The sequence below is a fragment of the Ahaetulla prasina genome, chromosome 1 (genome assembly GCF_028640845.1).
Source record: "Ahaetulla prasina isolate Xishuangbanna chromosome 1, ASM2864084v1, whole genome shotgun sequence".
Classification (NCBI taxonomy): domain Eukaryota; kingdom Metazoa; phylum Chordata; class Lepidosauria; order Squamata; family Colubridae; genus Ahaetulla; species Ahaetulla prasina.
In genome coordinates, this window is record NC_080539.1 from 305,095,302 (window position 1) to 305,119,373 (window position 24,072).

At 39.6% G+C, this 24,072-nt stretch overlaps 1 protein-coding gene across 1 annotated transcript in view; it reads left to right on the plus strand.

The window, feature by feature from the left end:
* Positions 1–24,072, plus strand: part of LTK (leukocyte receptor tyrosine kinase) — a 142,780-nt gene that overhangs the window by 38,455 nt on the left and 80,253 nt on the right. Inside the window, exons 2-4 of the mRNA XM_058162053.1 lie at positions 7,673–7,771; positions 11,740–11,892; positions 16,270–16,486. Coding sequence (XP_058018036.1) covers positions 7,673–7,771; positions 11,740–11,892; positions 16,270–16,486 — 469 coding nt within the window. The remainder of the gene's footprint in view (positions 1–7,672; positions 7,772–11,739; positions 11,893–16,269; positions 16,487–24,072) is intronic.

Here is a 24,072-nt window from a genome sequence, read left to right on the forward strand (position 1 = left end):
TACCGGTTCTGTGGGCGTGTCTTGGTGAGCATGGTGTGATTGGTGGGCATGGCTTCGTGGGTGTGGCAGGGGAAGGATACTGCAAAATCTCTATTCCTACCCCACTCAGGGGCCAGCCAGAGGTGGTATTTGCCAATTCTCCGAACTACTCAAAATTTCCGCTAATGGTTCTCCAGAACCTGTCAGAACCTGCTGGATTTCACCCCTGCTTAGGGGGCTACAGAATCAGGTTCATCCTTTGTAGCCAAGTGTCTTTACTTTCCCATCTTAACTCTATTTTTTTATTGTTAATTGTGCTCATTGGGCAAAAGAGGATTGATTGGTTGGTTGGTTGATTATGTGCCATTAAGTTGTTTTTGACTCCTAGCAATCATACAGATTTTCTCCATGACAATCTAGCTCTAATCTGACTTTTCAAATCTTTGAGAAGTATACTTATCATCACTGTAACTGAGCAGTGGTGAAATGTAAAATTTGTTACTACCAGTTCTGTGGGCGTGGCTTGGTGGGGGGGTAATGTGACTGGGAGGGTGTGGCCAACTTTTTTTTACTTTTAAAAGCATTTTTTCTACAACCTCTTTGGCCGAAGAGGTTGTAAAAAAATGCTTTTAAAAACCTCTAACAATCCCAGCTGAGCCTCACGATCTTCAGAGGCTTTTTAAAAAAACTTTTAAAAGCATTTTTTCGGCCAAAGAAAAAATGCTTTAAAAAGTAAAAAAAAAAGCCTCTGATGATCGTGCAGCTCAGCTGGGCATGGGGGGGGGCAGGGATTTTTGCTTCTGGTTCTCTGTACCACCCGCCACCATCGCTACCGGATCAAGCGATCCAGTCCGAACCGGGAACATTTCACCCCTGCTTGCAACTGTTTAGCAAGTATAATAAGTGTATGGTTTGTGGATTTCCACAAGACCTTAGGAAAAGTTGTGGTTGAGCTAAGGAAGTGCTGGTAGCTTCCTGTGCATGGTCTGAATTAACATGTCACTGCTCCAGTGAAAATACCTCAAGATTAAATCATTCATTCTTCCAAACTAATAGGAGAGTTCTGAACAGATATAGAATCATAGAAGGATAGGTTTGTTGGTTCCTCTGCTTTTTATTTCCCTCTACGTTGTAAAAGAAGCAAACTAAATACCAAAAGGGCCGAGTTAATTTAACTTACTTTATTGTTCATTAAATTTGTTTAGGAAGAAAAAGAGAACGAAAGTCATCTTGGATAAATGTAGATACCATCTCGGAAGGGAAAAAAATCTGACAAGGAAATGTATTTTTGGTCAAAAATACTGTGGCCTCAAGGAAGGTAGAGAAAACAAGGGGTTTCCTTCATGCTGAAGGAGGAAATGGCCCATTGGTTTGCTAGTCATGCGATGGTTGTTATCAGGATTTATAGTAAGAAAAGTTTAAGCTGTTTGTATAGCAGGATTGAAGAGTATGAAGGAGAGGCATTTTTTAAAAAAAGTCAAAACAAACAGCAGCAGAGCCTGAGGCTTTCAGACAAGTTCAGCTTTTCCCCTGTCTCTCTGTTGGTAGACAGACACCACAGATTTCAATAATCCCGTGGCTGATTAGACAACAGTAGGAGATGTGCAATCCAACGTATATCAACATGATTATCATCATGATCATCATTGATGTTAGCTGAGCAGGATTTATGATGAATTTATGTGACATGTGAAGGTTCCTCCCTGATTGTAAGCCTTTTCCACCCCTTTTCCCCCATCATGGCACTGAGGTAAATGTCTGCTTCGTAGGCTCATTTTGTTGAGAATTTTGAGGATGGTGTGTGGAGATATTTGGTGGTCCTGCCAGTTTGGTAGATAGCCAGTGACTTTGGTACCAGTTAGCCAGCAAGGGGAATGGCATGGAAAAAATGGCAGCAACAGCAACAAAGCAGTGGGGAAGTCAGCACAGAGGCAGTGAATCAAGGAGCTAGAAGTGTTTGCTGGAGCTCTATCAACATTTTTTTGGATGATGGCCAAGTGGATTACATTGAGCAATGTTCTTTCCATTGCAGAATCTCCCTGATGAGCATGCACCAGGCAGTGGAAGGTAGAAGTTTTCAGATAGCAATAGCAATAGCACTTAGATTTATAAAAACTTTGCAGTACTTTACAGCCCTCTCTAAGCAGTTTACAGAGTCAACGTATCTCCCCCAACAATCCGAGTCCTCATTTTACCAACCTCGGAAGGATGGAAGTCAACCTGGCGAGATTTGAACTGCCAAATTGCAGGCAGCCAGGGTCAGCAGAAGTAGCCTGCAGTACTGCACTCTAACCACTGCGCCACCGCAGCTCATCCTAGATCAGCTATCCTTGCTTCAACTGACTAGCTCCTTCCCTTAAAGCAGGGTTGGTAACCTTAAACAGTCAAAGAGCCATTTGGACCCGTTTCCTACGGAACAGAAAACACTGGGACCCACAAAACCCTTCCCGTGCCTGACTATTTTCTGAGCAGCCACAGAACTGGCATATGTAGTTGAATTAAACATTCTATTTTCTTCTGAAACTTTTCTTTTCTTCGATTTATCCATGGTTGGCCTACCGGGGGTTGAAAAGCTCAATAAATCGTTTGTCGTCACACATTGGCAGTTGTGACGCATAATTTGAGTGACAGGGAGCCTCAGCAGAGGGATGAAAGAGTCACGTGCGGCTCCAGAGCCGCAGGTTGCCGACCCCTGTCTTAAAGGATCAATCATGATATCCTTCTGGACCAGTTTCATGGTCTTAAAGTAGGAGATAGAATTTGCAATGGTTCTCCTTTCTCTGTGGCTGGTTCCAGTCAATTTTGGTGACTGGAGAGAGGTTAAGCACTAGGGCTCAACTCTCTCCCATCTCCTCTTTAACATCTATATGAAACTGCTGGTCATCCATCAGCATGGGGTACGGTATTATCAGTACACTGATGATAACAGAATAACCTTATTATAAATTATATTTTATGATTCTGTTGCTGATATGTAACTAAAGCACCACAGATCATTCAGACAACAAAGGGTGTTGGAAGGAGAAGGCAAACCCTACTTTAAAATCAGAATATTAAAATACAATTTTAAAACTACCTCTAAGTTAGACATGAACTTGGAGATGATATCATGAGGATATGCCCTCTAAAAATACTTAGTAAGGCATCTTTGTGCTACTCATACCAGAACAAGAAGACAATAGTACCTTCTGGGAAAAGCAAAAAAAAAAAAAAAAGTTAAGGCAATGTGATCAAAGCCCCACCTCTTGTACAAATGATGATGCATGCACAAATGTTCAGAAGGGAAGTGGAGTTGTGTTGTTGCAATTACTGGTTTTTTTAACTCCATAGCATAGCATAGCATAGCATAGCATAGCATAGCATAGCATAGCATAGCATAGCATAGCATAGCATAGCATAGCATAGCATAGAATTCTTTATTGACCAAGTGTGATTGGACACACAAGAAATTTGTCTTTGGTGCAAAGATGTCATAGAGGAGATCAAAGAGAAGGAGCCCAAAGAGATTTGTGAGATGACTCATTGGTTGACTTCTATTCAGTTTTCAGAATGTGGGTAGCAGTAGGTACAGAAATCACAAAGTTAATTCAAGATCCTAACATAAACTTTGTAAAAGGGTGCTTTTACAAAGTTGATGTTGAACCTTGGCTGGCATGCAAAAGCTTCTGAGTCCTGACTGCTAGAAATATTATCTTCCTAATTCCCCTAGTTATAATGCTGGGAGCCTGGTTTTTCTTTTCTTTTTTCACTTTGCTTGCTACTAGATATTTGATTTGAACTCTCTGAATTAATCATGAATTGACTTTGCTATAAGTGACTGACCTCCTGCATATCAGGTTTTATTTACTGGCTTACTTTACAGCCAACTCTTAATCAGGTCATTTAAAAAGAAAAAGAAAACTAAAGTCTAAAATTGCAAGCAAGAGAGAGAAAGGCCACTTCCTCTGGTAGGGAGATTGTGAAATATTTGTGGAGACAACTGATGATATAACTTTGGCCATGTCTGCTATTGGCTTGATTTTAGATCTGCATTTCTGTTTCTGTTAGCTTTCATTCTGTATTATCTGCAACAACCAATGTTGCTCTTGGCTTGCAGAAAGCGGGAACTATAAGACAGCTGACTTCCACAGATTCTTCCTTTCTGTTGTCTCTCTTCCTACTCCTACTATTTTTGAAATCTCTGCATTTAGAGTTAGACTTTTGAGGGGTGTCAATGGCTGTGGGGAATTTGAGAGAACAGAGATAGATTGCTCTACCCTGATCAGATTATTTACTATGGTGCAAAATCCTTATCTCCAGGCGAAATGGGACATACGTCCTAGACCCTCTCAGGAAGGAGGGGTACAACCCCAAGGTCCTAAAGTAACATGATTATCCTAGTGTCCTGAAATAGGATGACCTGAAGAGTATCAGTTGTCTGTGTCAGCTCTAATGTAAGCTAGGTTTTACAGTATTACCAGTCCACAAGGTCTTGTCTGCATTGGAATTCTGTAAATTCCCAATCACAGCCTTTGATCTAAATTATTATAATTAGTTTTTATTGTTTTCACTATTGTAGTTAGTTTCAGCATCTGGTAATCTTCATAGCTGAGCAGCAAAGTGGCTGCATTTGCTGATGATACCTAACAATCCAAGAGGGTAAAATCAAAAATAAATTGTGCAAAAGTGTCTTTCTACACTGAATGAAAGGGTTTCAAAGTACAGATGAAGTTCAGAGTAAGTAAAATGCAAAATCATGCATGCTGGCACCAGCATCTGTTTTTCAAACATCAATGAATGGTATTTGAGCCTGTAATGGCTACCTAGGAAAGAAATTGTGGAGTCATGGTGAAAATATTAAAGCATTGGATTTTCACCGGGCAATCCTAAGAGCTAGTCTACCATCAGCCACGGAAATTCACTGTGATGGGCCAACAGTCTCTGAGCCCAACATATAATATATCACAGAATTGACTGTTACAGGAAAAAAAAAATCAGAGAACAGAGTATTATAAATGCTTTAATGCATTCCAGAACAAAAGATGGAACATAAATCTAGCAAATAAGCCCATGGTCAAAAATCACTTCATCCAGTTCACTAATAAGAATGTTGAATAAGGCCCAGAATAAGGCTATGACATTCCACCCAATACTACTAATATAATGTAGTCATTCAGCCATTTATTAATTCATTTAATCATCTAGCCTTTATTTTATCAGTTTATTAATGAATTTATCAATGCAGACTGTGCTGAATGCTTTCCTGAGGTTAACATACAGTTCACCATATCCATGGCATTCACCTTATATATTAAATTAGTTATCAAAAAATGAGTTGTCCAGCTTTGACTGATATGCCAATTACAGGCCTTTTTGGATCAAGATTCCCTTGACAACAGTAATTCATTTCCTTGTCCCTTCATACAGTAGGTAACGCAATGTAGATGAAACATGAAGACAAACCTGGAAGCGTCAAGGTCTATAGAATGCAGGACTATCTAGTAATTGAAGAGAACAGATTTAGTAGTATTTAGTAGTATTGGGTCAGCCCTTCAAGACTGGCCAGATCCAAAAAAAAGAAGAAGAAGAAGAAGAAGTCTCTTGATATCTCAGGGTGTACTTTAATGCCTTTAAGGTACAAAAATAAAATCTCAAAGGCCAGTCAATGCCTCTTGTGACTTATATCAAACAAAATCAAGGCAGAGTTCTTCTGAGTTTCTTTCTTACGCTTTCTACTTTCCCGGGGCTCTGATAGCTTTTCTGTAAAAGCTCAGCTTTCTCTCCTCCCTTCTCAGAGTCAAATCCAGTTTTCATCATACTACCTTGCCTCTGCTCACACCCCACCACACCCACACATTTGTCTCCAAGAATGGGTAAGGCAATCGACAAGATCAAGCGACAAGTCTGAAATGAAAAAAAATTAGGCAAAGCTAGAATATGCTTTTTCCTGTCTTGTCTGACAACAGCAACGGGGAAACATTTATGGCAGGAAGCAGGTTGTCACAGTCTGACAAATCTGAAGACAGTTCAGTTCTTGCTTTGGTATTTCAGAAGAAACTGATGGGCAAAGTGTAGCGCATGGATTCTCTGCAGGGAGAGGGATGTGTTGAGGATCTGTCGTCGTATTCTAGAGATAAAAGGCAAGATCCGAAGGTTCTCTGAGGAGAGAGTAAAAGGGCTTTCAGGAATGTTGTCACCTTTCAAGGCAGGCTTTAAGATTTTGGTTACCACCTTTAAAGCGCTCCATGGCTTAGGGCCCGGGTACTTACGGGACCGCCTGCTGTTACCCTATGCCTCCCACCGACCCGTACGCTCTCACAGAGAGGGCCTTCTCAGGGTGCCGTCCGCCAGACAATGTCGGCTGGCGGCCCCCAGGGGCAGGGCCTTCTCTGTGGGAGCTCCTACGCTTTGGAACGAACTTCCCCCTGGTTTACGTCAAGTGCCTAATCTTCGGACTTTTCGCCGTGAGCTGAAAATGCATCTATTTATTCAAGCGGGACTGGCCTAATTAAATTTTAATCTGGGGTTATTTATATTTTAGGGTTTTTAAACTATTTTAAATGTTTTACATTTTTTAAATTTTTGGCCATTTTGTAATATGTTTTGTTTTAGTCTTGTTTTAATGTATATATTACGCTTTTTATTTGGCTGTACACCGCCCTGAGTCCTTTGGGAGAAGGGCGGTATAAAAATTGAATAAATAATAATAATAATCAGGAAAAGGATGTGCTAGCTAGGAGCTTTCCTACAAGCAATTGAAGTATTGGAACAGAATCCTGAAACTCTGCCAAAAACCCCCTCTATTTCACTTTATGCTTTCCCAGGACTCATATATATAGATTATTATTATTTTTTGTAATTGCTTGGCACTCCCCTCCCCTGAGCCCACATATCATCACAAGTTATTTGCATTGGTTATTGCTTTGTGTCTACCTTCAATTCAATATGCTGATTGCCCCTTTAAAATGTTATACAATATTTGCCACAGATTCAAGCCATCCCATGCAAACTATGAGAGGGGAATGGCTGAATATTCTTTCTCGTTGACTGTACCTGCTCTTTGGACCAACCTACCTACTGTGATAAAAAAGCCCCAACTTTCTGGTGTTCCAAAAACCCTTGTTGTTATATGGGTGCTGAAAGTCTAAGAGGTGCCTTGGATTCATTAGATTAGGTCAACTGCAGTATTGTTTGTATTAGCTTGGTCTTTTTTTCTTTTTACCATAACTCACCTCAAGTCCTCAGGAAATGGGTTAGTTGTTAATAACTGAGTTTGTGTGGGTGGGTGTCAGTAGTGGGTTTCAAATCCTGTTGCTACTGGTTTGTTTGTGGGTGCTCGCGTGCTTGTGCGTGCGACGCTTCTGCACATGAGCAGAGACGTCCGGGTGGGGGGCGGAGCATCCCACCGCTGCTGCTACCGGTTCACCCAATCTGGGGTGAACCAGTAGCAACCCACCACTGGCGTGTGTATATGGAGAGAGAGAGAGGGAGAGAGGGAGGGAGAGAGAGAGAGAGAGAGAGACCTTTTAAAAAATTTACAAAAGGAATGAAACAGACATGTTTTCTTGTAAATAAACCATCCTTGGATTATTATTTTCAAGTCACTCACTATAACTCCAGGAACTTCCATCAGCCAATATTGTTACTCTCTATACATTCACTGAAGTCTTTGGTACCATTTAATTTTTTGTTTTCATACTGTTCTCTGTTGCAGATGTTGCCTCAACTAAATCAGATGAGAAAGACTCATCTTTCCCTTATGTACCTCCAGAAAGGAACTGGATTCTTTCTTCTGGTCATTCTTCCCATCCAGGTATTTTATTCTTTCTTCTTTAAAACATTTTCATCAAATTGCGCAGTTTGCTTTGCTTTTGCCCTGCATGCAGTTCTCTTATTTCCAATGAAGATCTGGTGTTGGTCTTTTGTTACAGTCTGTGTTTTAAACAGCCTTGGTGAACCATTCAGATTCTTTCCCTCTCTTATTCTTATCTAGGGAATCTAAAGAATTCAATAATTTTCAACAACCTCTCATCTACCTTAAGGATTCTAAGAAGACATACAAGTGCTACTGCTGTATACCTTTAAGGTTTAGGGAAGAGGTGAATGAAAAATGAGTAAACTGAATAAATACTTAAGCCAGTGCTGACTTTCAGTGTGCATACGCCTGACAGGGATATAGATTTTGATGTAAGGTTAAATGAATGTACATTAAATCTAGCCTGAGGATGATAACAGATATAATCTGTTACATAGTTGGTGCATTAGTTCTCATTTAAACTAAGCCTTCAGGAAAAAAACAATATTTATTTCATTCACGAATGAAGTTCAGGAATGAGGAAAAAAATGTGTCAAGCACAAAATAGACATTTTAAAGCATTCTGAGCTTGAAACAAGACATGTCTATTTTAAGAATATTATCTTGAAATAGTCCATTCAAACCATCAAACCGTTCAGATCTCAAAATGGATTTTTTAAATGCTCCCAAGATTAAAACAAAATGTTAGCGTTGAAAGGGCTTTATTTCAAAATACTGAGCAATTCTAAGTGTTGTTGCAATGGAACATAGTCAACTTGATGTTTCAAGGAAGTATTTTTAGCAGACCTGTTTTGTTCTGACTTTTTTTCCTTCATGTACATGTTGGATAAGATCAGTCCTGTCTGACAGCCTCCTTCCAGTTGTAGCAAGCCAAATATTTCCAAGAACCCAGAAGCATGTTAAAAAATAGCAATAGTATTTAGACTTATATACTACCCAATAGTACTTTACAGCACTGTCTGGGTAGTTTACAATATAGAAGCATTATTTGCATATTGCCCCCAACAATCTGGGTCTTCATTTTACCAACCTCAGAAGGATGGAAGACTGAATCAACCTTGAGCTCCGTCAGGCTTGAACTCCAGACAGTGGGCAGAGTTTGCCTGAAATACTGCACTTTAACCACTGTATCACCAGCAGTGATTATTCTCTATTTGTTCCATAGCAAGTGGGCATGCTCTTTTAATTTTAAATAGTGTTTTCCAGATACGTCTGACAGCATGTTCCATCAATAAATTCCAAAATGTATAACGAAATATTTGTAAATAAACTTGCAAAAAACTGCAGAAAAATATATTTTGTTCTCAACTATTCTTGAGCCTAAGGAGGGATGTATTGGCAGTGTTAATCTTTAGATCAAGTAATTCAGTAAATATCTAACCCCAATAAAGTCTTATTTATTTTCTGCAGCAACTGTTTCTCAAGTTAGGAACTGCATAAGGCAAGCAGGTAGCTAGTAGTAGTAGTAATATTACTAATCTTGTAATAATTTCACTTTAGTATGTATTTTCTGTGTGCTTTCTCTCTGCTGTCCCTGTATTTCTATAAAGAACCTGATAAATTCAACCATGCAGCTTTAGAGAAGAAAAATTTCTTACCCCAACTATTTGTTCCTCCAAATTAATTCAGCTGAGTGGAAAACACGTTCTATATAACAGAAAACATTTTTTAAATCAAGTATTATTTGGAGAAGTTTGTTTTCGTTTCAAGCCAGAACCTAAATGACATACATTCTTCACATAACATGCACTACAAACTGAAGAAAAGGCACATGCTTTATTTAATTATTTCATGCCTACATGTCACTGAGGCTTGAAATACTTCAGAAGAAAAAAGATTTGGGAGTTGGAATGTGAATGATCAATTTGCAAATACAGCCAATTCCTCAAACTCCTTTCCTCTTAAGGGTACTTTTCCTTCATGTCACATAATCTGGATATGATTGGAATAATACAGACATAATAATGCAAAGTGTGTATTTTAAACTATTGAAGGATATATGGATGTAAAAATAATGGGAATGAGACAGATATGTCTTTTTTTGCTTGGGGCTAACAGTGCTTAGATAACAAAACATATTTTTGGAAAGAAAACATGTCCTAGTTTAAAGTAAAATATCCAGTGTCTTATAATCAATTTTTTAAAATAATTTTTAGACTGTGGTACATTTAGGGGCCATCAGCTTTGCTTTGTTCAATTTTTGCAGACCTGCATACAAGGACAGCTATGAAAAGGTCTCCAAATTTGTAAACTCGGTGCAGCTGTTCTGTGTGCCTCAGAAAAAAAATTTGAATGTGTAGAACAGGGCTGTCAAACTCTCAGCCCGCGAGCTGGATGTGTCACGTGCTGGCCATGCCCACACCCGGTTTAGTGAAGAGGAAAAAAGTCCCAATACTTCACATGAGGCGGCCGTGACGATGTCAGTTTGACAGTCCTGGTGTAGAAGCTAGGAATAAGACATCTTACTAAGTTCTTGGAAGGCCTGCTCTCTTTGTGACATTGAATGTACTGGTTTTTAATGAAGAAAATGGTGAGGAAACACACATTTTAACTAATAAATATTTTGTTAGTAAAAGAATGCTCAAACATATCCAGTGGCTGGCTAATTGTATGCAGAGGCATAGAATTTCAGATTGGTGCTCGTTATCAGAATCAGAATATAGCTGGAGGGACCTTGGAGGTCTTCTAGTCCAACCCTCTGCGTGACCCTGTACCATTTCAGACTCTTCTTAAAAAGAGTCTCCAGTGATGAAGCACTCACAACTTCTGAAGCCATTCCACTGGTTAATTGTTCTCACCGTTAAGAAATTTCACCTTAATTCAAGTTTGTTTCTCTCCTTAATTAGTTTCCATCCATTGTTTCTTGTCTTGCCTTCTGGGGCTTTGGAAAATAAGTTGGCCACCTCTTCTTTATAGCAGCCTCTCAAATACTAGAATGCTGCTATCCCTACTCCTTCTTTTCTCTTGACTAGACAAACCCAATTCCTGCAATTGTTCTTCATATGTTTTAGTCTCATGTTAGTTGCTCTTCTATCATTTATGGCTTTCTGGCTTTCAGAATTATGCATAGTTACATTTTTAATTACAGAACAAGCTGTCATCTCTGAAGGCTGTTGGGTGGAGCAAAGCATTATCCTAGTTTGACTGAAGTAACCAATGTAAACTAGAGTCTGAATAACGTCAGAGGGGATGTACAGCCAAATGAAAAGAGCACTTAAATTGCTCTTGTGTCACAGGCTAAACCAATTTTATGAGTGAAGCAATAAGTAAACATGCTAATAAATTGAATATTTGTTCAGTCATCATTCTTCTCCATCTGATAGGTTTCATGCAAGTTAGACAGAAATGTAGGTATAAATTAGTGTTGTTGTTTTTTCTTATTAAAGAAGACATTCTGAAAAGCATAACTGTTAGATAAGAAAGTTTTGAAATGGTAGCCAATCAGCACCACAGACAACTTAGCTTTTTTTTTTAAGATTGCAAACTTTATTTCCTGCATTCTTAAAATTGACCCTAAAAAGGAATACTCCATCAGGACATTGCTGAAATGAATGGAGTACCTTTATATGACACGTCTGTCTTTTTCTTTGAATCAGTGACCAACTACTAAAATGCATTCAGAAAAAAAATATGAGTTAGTATCCTCTGTAGACAGCTCAGGAATGCTGTGGTATTCATCCAATCAGCAAAGTCAGGACTTTGTCAGTAACAGCAGTGCAACAGTTAATTTCAATCACTTCTTTACTGTTATGAAAATATAGTGGGAAATAATCTGGGGCAAAGGATATCTTCTATGTTTGCATATAGCCGGACAACTTGGGTTGCATCTGATAAAAAATAAATGTAACTTGTTTATTAAAGTCAGTATCTTTGATTATAATAATAATATATTGATTGGTTGGTTGGCTGGCTGGTTGGCTGGTTGGTTGGTTGCCCTTAAAGATTTTTTATCTTTTTTATAATAGAAACTCCATGTAATTTTGGATGGAACTGTTCTTGGATTATGTCTGCTAATAGTTTTGGACAACCTGACTGGCTACTATCTTCAGTTGCTGCTCTGACTTCTCAAGAAGATCAACACATTATGGACATAATCTCATCCAACAGAGATCTGGAAGGTTATAAATTTTTCTCCGTCTTTATATTTGTGGTTAATTATCTGTCTGCCTAGAGAGCTTTCTTTCCCAGTTGGATTTACTACTGTATGGTACCCAACACTCAGTGGTGAAATCCAAATATTTTTAGTACCAGTTCTGTGGGTGTGGCTTGGTGGGTATGGTGTAGCTTGGTGGGCGTGGCTTGGTGGGCGTGGCAGGGGAAGGACATTGCAAAATCCCCATTCCCACCCACTCTGGGGCCAGCCAGAGGTGGTATTTACCAGTTTTCCGAACTACTCAAAATTTCTGCTACCAGTTCTCTGAACTGCTCAAAATTTCTGCTACCGGTCCTCCAGAACCTGTCAGAACCTGCTGGATGTCACCCCTGCCAACACTGCTGAAGCAAACAAGAATGGCTCTCATGAATGAAGGGAAATATACATGTCTCAGGACAATGTTGCAGGATCCAATCTGGGTTGGTTACCAGGAACAGAGGTTTTGTCTTCTGAGCTTTCAAACTCATGCTGGAGCCCATCCACAGGGAACTTCTCTCTGCTAGAGAACTTCCCTAAGGATGGGTTCTAGTATGAGTCTGAAAGCTCAGAAGACAAAACCTCTGTTCCTGGTAACTACCCAGATTGGATCTTGCAAGAATAGCTTTCTCCTCCTCTCCATGTATATTAGTCTTTAATGACATAACAGAATTAATATATAAAATATTTCTCAAATGAACATTCTCTATTCCATGCACACCATCATGTGTTAAATGTTGCTTATCTATAAGAATCATTCAAATGAATGTAGACAAATATTATATATGTTATAGGGAGCTCTATTTGTAGGACATTGGTTCTCTTTTTTTTTCTTTACTGGAATCCAACACATTTTCTCTCATGAAAAATAAAAAAAAAACCCCAGAAAATGCTGAAACTAAGAGCCAATTCATATGTTAACAGCACTGGCACACTGCAGCTTATTCACTTTCCCTTCTATTAACTGGAACAGGTTAAGTAACTTAACAGTTAAGTGTTGACTTAAATTAACAGTCAACTAAGTTAAATAACTTAGACTATTGCATCCAGTTTTGGTCATCATATTAGAAAAAAGATGTCAAGATTCTGGAAAGTGCAAAAAAGAGCAACAAAGATGATTAGGGGGCTGGAGGCTAAAACATTTGAAGAATAGTTTCAGGAATTAGATATGCCTAGTCCAGTGGTGGGTTTAAAATTTTTACTACCTGTTCTGTGGGTGTGGCTTGGTGGGGGTGGTATGGCTTGGTGGGAGTGACATGGTGGGCGTGACAAGGGAAGGATACTGTAAAATCTCCATTCCCTCCCCAATCCAGGGGAAGATTACGGCAAAATCCCCATTTCCTCCTGATCAGTTGGGACTTGGGAGGCAGAGAATAGAGAGGGGCAGGTCCAGTCAGAGGTGGTATTTACCAGTTCTCCGAACTATTCAGAATTTCCACTACCAGTTCTCCAGAACTTGTCAGAACCTGCTGAAACCCATCTCTGGCCTAGTCTAATGAAAAGAAGGACTAGGGATGGCATGATAGCAGTGTTCCAATATCTAAGAGGCTGCCACAAAGAAGAGGGTGATAAATTATTCTCCAAAGCACCAGAAAGCAAGAGACATTAAGAAGAGACTGGACAGCCACTTTTCTGGAATGGTATAAGGTCTCCTGCTTGAGCAGAGGGTTGGACTAGAAGACCTCCAAGGTCCCTTCCAACTCTGTTATTCTATTAAATCAAGTTCCCATATCATTCAGGTTACTTTCCTTTCTCCTACAACAAATTATGCTATATGCCCCACACATATTGAAGTGTTTGAAATGTTAACTTGGTATATCAGCCATTTTTTCTGCTTGCTCCTAACTTGTCACAGGAATGCCACAGCTCAGTGACAGAGCATGTGCGTTAAATATTATTGGGCACCAGCTAAGGCTGGAAGTACTGCCATTTGAAAGGAAGCTGCTAGGAAGCTGCTGTCAATCAAACTAGACTACTCTTCCTTGACCTGATAACCTGTAGAACCACTATTTGATCAAATTCCATTTGATGTCCACCAGGCTCCATCATTGCAGGTCAATTACATCTGATTAAGAAATGATAGATTAGTTTACTGTTGAACTAGATGGATCTAACTTCAACATTTATAGTTGGTGTAAACCCCTTATATGACTTTTCCATGAAATAGGGGGAAAAAACACAGTTATGATTTATGATTTTCGTTATTAAAAAAACCCTGGAAAATAGAAAAAGTAAGCTTTTGTGTAAACATAGACTAAGAGATAATTTTGTAGTTGTACTTATATTTTCTGCAAAGAGAATCAGAATCATCTTTTTGTTTTTAAATCTCTCTTTTTGCATTGTTTGTTTCTTGCTTCCATTTCAGTTTGTATTAGTTTTTACATGCTTGGTACAACTTTTAATAAAAATTTATAAAAAAAGAAATAGATTAATGATCTTAGTGTAAAGCAATCTTCCTTGTTTCCCTGCAGCAGACTGAGAACTGGAAAAAAAAGACACTCTTATGGTGTGTATTTTCATGCAGCCGGAAGCTATATGGAGACTAGCTTCCTAGAGAATAGTTGTTTATTTATCTACTGTGCAGAAAAATCAAAGGAGAAAAGGAAGATTAATGTTGTTGTGTTGCTGAAATGAGATTGGGAATGATTTTACTCCATATCCTCTGAAATTCAATGTGACAAAACAGATGCCTCCAGGCATTCGAAGATATCTTATTAAGATTTTTCAAGAAACCATTAAAGGAGGCCATTTGTTGATTTGAGGTCCAATATAATCAATACAGGGATGATACCCAGCTTTGTATTTTGATCCATGGACAGCCAAGGGATGTCATCAATGATCTGCCCCAATGGCCAGAAACCGTGCAGGTCTGAATGGGGAGGAACAGACTCTGGCTTAATCCTCAAACTAAGTAGCTTTGGATTTTTGCGCTCCCACCCAACAAAATCTGGAGACTTTTTATCTTTAGGCTTAATGGGATTGCACTTCTCCATTTAAGTCTTGAGTGCTGTCTAGGGTTTGTCTTGAACTGATAGCTCCTATTCATGCTCTAGTTGATAGCTTTGTCTTGAACTGATAGCTCCTATTCATGCTCTAGTCTAGTCTCTTCACAGTTGGATATGCAATGTGTTCAATGTGAGTCTGCCCTTGAAGACTACTCAGAAGCTGCAGCTGGTCCCAAAGGCAGCACTGCCAGCAATGCTGGGTATATTTTGATGTATCTATGTGCACCTATTGTTTTAAGAGCTACAATGGGATTTCAAGTGCAGTATTCATCTATAAAACTTCTCATGGCACAAGACCAGGTTGTTTGAATCATCTATTTGCCATGGTGCTCTCATTCAGCAGAGTTTATGCACTTTGGGTCCTTTCAGTTAAACAATGCCACCTATTTGGACCCAGTAATTGTGCCTTTTGTATTTTGATAATATCCCTTCAAAGCAGGGGTGAAATCCAGCAGGTTCTGACAGGTTCTGGAGAACCGGTAGTGGAAATTTTGAGCAGTTCAAAGAATCAGCAAATACCACCTCTGGCTGGCCCCGGAGTGGGGTGGGAATGGAGATTTTGCAATATCCTTCTCCCAGGAGTGGGGAGGGAATGGGGATTTTTCAGCATCCTTCCCCTAGAATGAGGTGAGAATGGAGATTTTGCAGTATCCTTCCCCTGCCACGCCCACCAAGCCACACCCACCAAGTCACACAACACCCACCAAGCCATGCCCACAGAACCGGTAGTAAAAAAATTTGAAACCCACCACTGATCAAGGCCAGAAAAACCTCTTTGAGACAATCGCAAAATCTATCTTTGTTTTAGGAAAAAGATAATCATTATGCAACTGGATAAAATTTTGGTCCTGCAAGAATTCTTCCCATTTTCATATAACTTTCTATTTCATTTAAATGCGTTTGTCCCAAGGATTTACGGAGAAATGAGACTTTATAAATAAATATATCTCCTGATTTTTTGCTTCATTTCAGTCATGGAACAGAATGCTTGTAGAACAGTTTGATCGATATAGGGAAGTTCATAACAATTAAGCTTGCAACCCCATGATCACAAACATGGATATATAAAAATCTTATTGAAGGGAGTTATTTTTGAATGAGTATGGATAAAATCTGACTATATCTTTGAGAACATTTGCCATAGACTATGTAGGTCTTTACAGAAAGGTCAATGTGTGATTTAAATTCTATTTTTCTCATTTACTTCCAGCTTCTTTATTCTTCTCTTCAATAACTTAATTCATATTTTTATTGAAGCTATTTTCTCAGTCTGTCACTATTTCTCTATATATTTCTAATTTCACTTATTATTTTTCTTTGCTCTTAATGTATTTTCTCCCCAACCTTTTCTTTCCCTGTAGGGGATATTCTTCTCCTGAATCCTAGCAGGATCTCGGATAGATGCACATTCAGCCTCCACAGTCCAATCCTGCCATGGAGCTCCAGTTCATGTCTGTTGGAGCTAGCAGTATATTCACAGGGCCTCAGTCTTGCAGGACTCTCTGCTGAAGTGCACTATGTGGACACAAACCAAAGTAAAGCAGTTCATCTGCAAGAAGGACACGAGGAGGATGCCTGGTGAGTTTTGTTCTTGATCAGACACTTGGAAGATGCACATTAAATACTAACCAGGAAACCTGCACTCTGAGCCACAAATAATTTAAGGTATATTAAGGAGGCATATCTTGAAAACCATTTATTCTATCTTCTAACATTAAGAACTAGAGCACTGAGAGTATTAGGTGTTTTTTTTTTTTAAAAAAAACTCTGAATGGAGGATCCCAGTTGAACCAAAATTAAGAAATCTTCCCAAATCTAAGACAAACACTTGAGTTTGCAACTCCAAACGTAATGACCCTTGTCCTTTTGCTAAGCATTCAAATCCTTCACTAAGGAATTTAGTGAAAGATTTGGTTTTCTCTTGCAAAGGATTAGTTTTTCCCTAGCAAAAATGCCAGGGAATTTCTAGAAGCTTGGCACTCTGACAAATTAGTCATCAATAGCAGGGGTGAAATTTACTTACCTTTGCTATCGGTTCGCAAATGCAAGCACATGCCTCCTCCATGCACACGCAGAGCCTTCTGCGCATGCACAGAGGATAAAAAATGGGACGTGATGATGTCTGGGTGGGTGGGCAGAACCTCCTGCTGCTGGCGCTACCAGTTCGCCCAAGCTGGATAGAACCGGCTCAGTTTCACCACTGATCAAGAGGCACATAAACATAAACAATATCTACATAGGATACATAGGATGCAAAAGAGACAATCAACTAGTCGAAAAGGGAACAAAAAGACCAAAATGCCTCCCCACCAGCAATCAGAAGCCAGGTTTTGGTAATTATCTTCAAAGCGCTCCATGGCATAGGGCCGGGTTACTTACGGGACCGTCTGCTGCCACCGATTGCCTCTCACCGACCCGTGCGCTCTCACAGGGAGGGACTCCTCAGGGTGCCGTCAGCCAGGCAGTGCCGACTGGCGACACCCAGGGGAAGGGCCTTTTCTGTGGGGGCTCCCACCCTCTGGAACGAACTTCCCCCAGGACTTCGCCAACTTCCGGACCTTAGAACCTTCGGCCGCGAGCTTAAGACACATGAATTTGCGCAGGACTGGACTAGAATTTTTAAATTTTGAATTTGGTTTTAATGGGGTTTTATTATTTGTATTTCTATTTTAAATATTCGGCCTTATTGAATAAGTTTTTTAATTGTTGTTTTATCCTGTATTTATATGTATGTTTTATTCTGGCTGTAAACCGCCCTGAGTCCCTAGGGAGATAGGGCGGTATAAAAATGCGAAAAATAAAATAAATAAAATAAAATAAATAAATAAAAGATGAACATAAATTAACTCCAAGATTAACTTCAGACCAACAATCAAATAAACAATACCCCAATCCAGGAACTGCCAAACAAGCTAACAGTAAACAGCCCAACCAAAGAACCAGTAAGACCACCCCCATCAATACTGACAGGAAAGCAAACTTCAGTCCTTACTAGCACTTACCTAGTTTGGGTAATGAAGCATCTACAAGAAAACAACCAAGCTCAAAGAGCACAAAGGACCCTTATTTCAACCCTGAGTTGCAAATATTCTCCCTTATTTTTCTCTGAAATATTATTAGTTTTGAAATAACATCTAGCTACTTAGATTTTTCTTTGATATATGCTGTAAGCTGTGTGACTATACAGGTATGTCACACCAGCCAAACATCTTGAGAGGCATCAAAATAATTTGGTTCTGGTTTAATTCACTGTGTTGCATCCTTGAGGCAGTTCTGGTAAATCTCGTAAACACATGTGTGGGAAACTGTTGTATTAGAAGAAAAAATTACCAATCCTGGGATGGATTCCTTTTCCTTTTCTGTTGAGGACTGTATTTCCACAGAGTAGACATGGCAAACTGAGGATGGCTGTGCTAGGCAGAGCCAATAATTGTGGTGGAATAAACTGGTGAGTAGACCAGCTGTTTGTAATTCCTCTCAAGACAAGGAGAGGACCTGAGATCACCCATAAGTGCTCTGGACCAGGGGTCTCCAACCTTGGTCCCTTTAAGACTTGTGGACTTCGACTCTCAGAGTTCCTCAACCAGCAAAGCTCTGGGACTCTGGGAGTTGAAGTTCACAAGTCTTAAAGGGACCAAGGTTGGAGACCCCTGGTCTGGACAATTGGAGCTAGATATTTTTTGAGGAGGAGAATAAGAGCAAAGGGGTGATTACAACTTTGATTTTGGAAAGTTACAAAGAGACTAAGGATCCAGATGGCTCTGAAATAAAATTACATTTTATTTAATTTATTAAATTATATTAATTATGAAAATTCTTCCCATAAGAAACCCTGATAGGATGAGACTTTGAAGATGAAACATTAAAGGGAATTAGAAGGAACTAAAGATTACAATTAAAGAAGAACACTTAAATCTGACTTACTAATATGGAATGGAACAAAACATTTTAACGTTGGACATACTAAATTGTATTTTTGAATACAATGGACCCAGAAGTTAAACTGAAGCTGTTGTATAGCATAACTGTTTTAAAAATGTTATGGAAGAGGAATGAGTTTTATTGGAGAAGACTGAGACTGATCTGAAAGTGAAAAAGATGATACACTGGTCATATAAAAGACACCAGCTGAATTGTTAATAATTGAAAAGGATGTATATTTTATTTATTTTTCATATTTCTGAACTGCCCTCAAAGATATATACAAATAACAAACCAAGAGACTGATCTAGAGAAAAGAATGAAACAATCAACAAAACCTTTGAAACAATAAAGTTCACTTGAGAAGAAGAAAACAACAACACACTACCATTCTGGATATCCTCGTCAGCAGAGGAAATATCAGCAAGTTAGCAACACATCTATTGTAAAACCATCCACACTAACCAAGTGCTTCACTACTAAAGGCACAGAGCAAACTTCACTCACTTCTAGCACTGAAGATGTTTTCTAGTTGGGTAATGAAACATTTACAAGAAAACAACGAATTTCAGAGAGCACCAAGGGCTCCGAAGTTCAATCCCGAACTAAAATTATTCTCCTGTATTGGCAATATTCACTAATCATTTTAAAGTTAGAAACATGATCAAAGGGGATATAGATGCAAGTTTATGTAAACAGACCTATCCTGCAGAGCTCCACAATAAATATTTTGTTTCAGACCCTTCATGTCTTCTTCAGGAAGAGGCTTTCTCAGAAAAAAAAACCCTCTCAAATACAAATACAGGACTTGTTCTTGAAGGCAGAATGAAGCAAACAGATCATCATCCATCTGCACTGTAAAGAAGTGTTTTTATAAGCCTTGCTATAGTGTTGCTGTCTTTTTCTCCCAAGTGACTGACGTTTGACTTGGTAGCCATGTGGAGCTCAGACATAATGGGTACATTATCATTCTTTCTCACTTGGAAACCACAGGTTACCATACCTATCAGCACAACCTATTCTTTTCTTCCTTCTGTCCGTCTGTCCATCCATCATTACCAGGGATGTGTTGACCTCCACTTTATGTTTATGTTTATGTTTGGGCTATATATGAGCATGGAGCATTGTTCACTAATTTAACAAGATGCATCCTTTTGACATAAAATCAGCTGTAAAAGTATTGCCCTGCTGAGTTTATCTGAATTACTGCTTAAACAATCCATCTTCCACTGTCTACACCCTTGGCTTCATTCTGAATTCCATTAAATAAATTAAATTGGCTCAAAAAGCCCCTTTCTTGGCTCAAGCAGAAAAGGCTGCTTACTGATACCTCTGGAAAGGAACTGCTTCTTTCATACCTTGCAATTTGGGATCTGCCAGAATCTACTATAAAAGTGAATGGCTCCAGAGTTCTCTGATAGCCTCCACACGAATCTTACTGAAATTCAAAGCAACTTTACAATTTCATTCTGAAAGTCCTGATAAATAAATTTTAAAAAGTAAATGTGGCTGCTTTTAGCACTTACTAGATGTAGGCTTGTTTTTAAATAGTTTTAAAAATTGATTATTACTTTGTTGTGCTTTTGATGCTATTTATAATGTGTGGTGTTTATCATTTTGCTCTTAAATATAAGTAGATATTTTAAAAATTGTGATTATATATCATGTGTACAGTACTGGTTTGAAACCTATTTAGGTATTCTACTATAATGCACACAATAATCTGGAATACTCAGAGTTAGTGGCTTTTGTCTGTGTAACACTCTACAGTGTTAGTGACACAATGATGATTCACAGCTGGAGGGTTGAACAACATGCAGGAAACATCCATTAATTACTGTTGTTTAAGAACTGAAAGATCTAATGTAATTATGCAAGTTGTATTAAGGGCAAAAATTGAACAATATCAAAAATATACCATGAGTTAATATATATTGGTATTGTTAGTTGTGGTTGATATGTTATTTGAAGTTGCTGCAATTACTAAATTAGTGAATACTGAAGAATTGTTCCTAGGGGAAATACACTTACAGGATTCTGTAAGCCTCTGGTCACAATTTCATCAACTGATCAATACATAATCTAGTTTTATGTGTGTTTCTCTTTAAAGACACCTCTTAACCTTGGCTTGCCCCATGAAAATCTAGGGAGAGGTTGGTGAAACTTTTTTTTTAGATGGTATCAACAAGGATGACATATCAATACCAGGCAGTTCTACTTTGGCTTTCACAATTTGTTGAAGGTGTTGGCAATTTTCCTTCCCAAACTGGCTTGAAAAATTGTGACAGACTTGTTTGCCAGTGTGCCTGGCTTTTTGCCTCAAATCTTTAAGTGTTATGTTGTAAGGGGTGAATACTGTGGAGATTAGGCAAATTTCTCCCATTCGTATGCTTTATGTAGACAAAGGTCCACTGAAGAATGACTATTCTTTCAACGTTAATAATGCCTATAAACAGGGAGAAACTCAGTAGCACTGATGTTACCTAGTCGGGTAATAAAATATCTGCAAGCAAACAAAGAGGCTTGGGCACCTCAAAGACTCCATTTTAAGTCTCTTTTGTAAATCCAATATAGAAAAGTTATCCAGGTCACTCTTGATTTCTTATTTATACATCCCTTTTCTTATTTATACATCCCTTATGAAAATATCATTTCATTTATTTGTCTAGTGTAACATTTTTTTTTCCCAAATCAATCTTTTAACCTGTCATTTTCAAACCCACTTTCAAATCAGTCTCACTCTTGTCTGGTAAAACTTGTTCCTCTTCTATAATATCTTTTAAACACAATCCACCTACAGAGGCAGATATTCTTAAAATTAACTTCAGGCTTCATTGTTCAAAAATGTCCTTCAATATATTCAGTGTTATTTTGCTCCATTTTGTATTAGGAAGTCAAATGTAAATGTTCTTCTTTAATAGTCGTTTTTAGTTCCTTCTGATTCTAGCTGATTGGAGTATAGAAGAGATGGGAGATGAAAGAGCAGGGAGCGCCTGCTCTGCCACATTAGTTGGTGGTTGGCTTTCTTACTGGTTTTATTTATTTAGCTTATGGTGATGGTACATTAGCCAGGAGACTGCAGTGTGAGTATAAAGTAGTTTTTTTGTGCCAGTGATTGCTAGTCTGTTCAGTTCACTTCTTACTGGTAAGGAATGGAGATGCTGGTAGGAGAAAGGCTGGCAGGGAAGCTACCTAGCACTGCCATAAAACTACTCTGCATTAGAAGGTGATAACTGGCCTCATTAGAACTGACATTAGAATGTGGCTATAATTCACTAGTCAAGAAACGTTCTGGAATTCCTAGCTCAACTATCTGTGACAATTAGGAATTCTGAAAGTTATATCCAACACATTTGGAGGGCACGTGGGAACATTTCTTCAGATGATGGGGAAATATTTTATTTCTTTTTGTTACTTGCCATGTTCTCACTCATCACTTATATCTGCATTATTGATCTTCATAAATATTGTACTCTTAAAAAAACATTGTTCATACTGCAGATTTCAAGGGGGGGAATGTGATGTTGAACTGTATTCTGAGAATGTGAAATTAGTCTCCTCGTGAAGAGCTTTGGTTTGATTGAACTGGGGACATGATGAAGTAATTTTAATAAAGGCTGTTAAGTTCGGGAAGTAACGAGGCTGGAGACCAGGGTAGTGACAACAGCTCTTTAATATATGGTGAACCCAGCAACCTGGCTGGGGAAAAACCTCTCCTTATATACTGTTTAACAGGCGGCTTCAACCAATCAGCAACGTGCTTGTTTCCCGCCCAAAATATTTAAAGATACATAACACTCCTCCCCTCCCAGAAAACACTTTACCTCTATTTACATATTATTTACATGTTATTTTTCGACGTAGTCACGCAAATAACCTGGGCGCCTCCTGATTCTTTCGGACCTGCGTGGTTCAGTCCTTGGGAGTGGGTTGAGCTGGTCGGAGGGGCTGTTTGCTCCTCCCAGCTCTTTCTCTAGGCCATCCGGCCCTGGATTACTTGCAGACTCTTTTTCTAGGCCATCCGGCCTTGGATTACTTGCAGAGTTTTCCCTGCTGTTTCCATCGGGAACCTGATGGCGTCGCTGGACCTCCGGGAACTCAGCTAAGTCTTGCGCCTCCCCCGGGTTATGGTCAGCTGTGGGTTTAAATAATGAGTGGTCATGATCTGTCTCATTTAGCTCGGGTTGTTCGGCTATTCGTTTCCTTATCTGATCTATGTGGCGCCTCCATACTCGGTTGTCTTTTAACTCAACTAAGTATGATTTTGGACCGGTTGTTTTTATGATTTGCCCTGCTAGCCAACTTGGGCCGTCCCCATAGTTGCGGGCCCACACTCGGTCGCCTATGCCCATTTCTCTAGTTTTTTCCAGTTCCCCCTTGTAACCCTCTGGTGTGTAATGGGGATTTAAACGGTCAAGTGGGCACCGGAGCTTCCGGCCCATCAATAACTCGGCTGGGCTTCTGCCTGTAGCAGTGCTGGGGGTTCTATGCTGAACGGCCAAAAAGAAATCTATCTTTGTTTGCCAGTCGCCTGGCTTGAGCCTGGACAATGCCTCCTTAGCGCTCCGGACGGAACGCTCTGCAAGGCCATTCGACGCAGGGTGGAAAGGCGCAGAGAGGGCATGTCGGATGCCCTCATCTGCCAGGTATTCCTCAAACTGGGTTGCCGTGAATTGCGGGCCGTTGTCGGATACCAGCGTGTCAGGCAACCCGTGGGTTGCGAATAGGTGCCGCAGGGCTGCGATTACTGCCTCGGCTGTCATGGATCTCATGAGAATGATTTCCAACCATTTAGAGAAAGCGTCGACTACCACTAGGAAGGTTTGGCCGTGGAACGGGCCAGCAAAATCAATGTGGATTCTCGACCAGGGGCCTTGGGGTTTTTCCCATTCCCTGACTGGGGCCGTTGGGGGTAGAGGTCTGGACTCTTGGCAGGCCTGGCATTTTCCTACCCTCTCAGCAATTTCTGAGTCCATGAGTGGCCACCAAACATAACTTCTTGCTAGCCCCTTCATCCTTACGATCCCTGGGTGACCCTCGTGGAGGAGGTCCAATACCCTTTCCCTCAATTTCTCCGGGATCACCACTCGATCGCCCCATAGCAGGCACCCCCCTTGAGCCGAGAGTTCCCCACGTTTTTTTACAAATTCCTTAAAACGCTCGCCCGGCGCAGCGGGCCACCCTCTTTGTACCCAACCGAGTACAGTCCTCAAAGTAATGTCCCGGTATGATGCCCGAGCCAC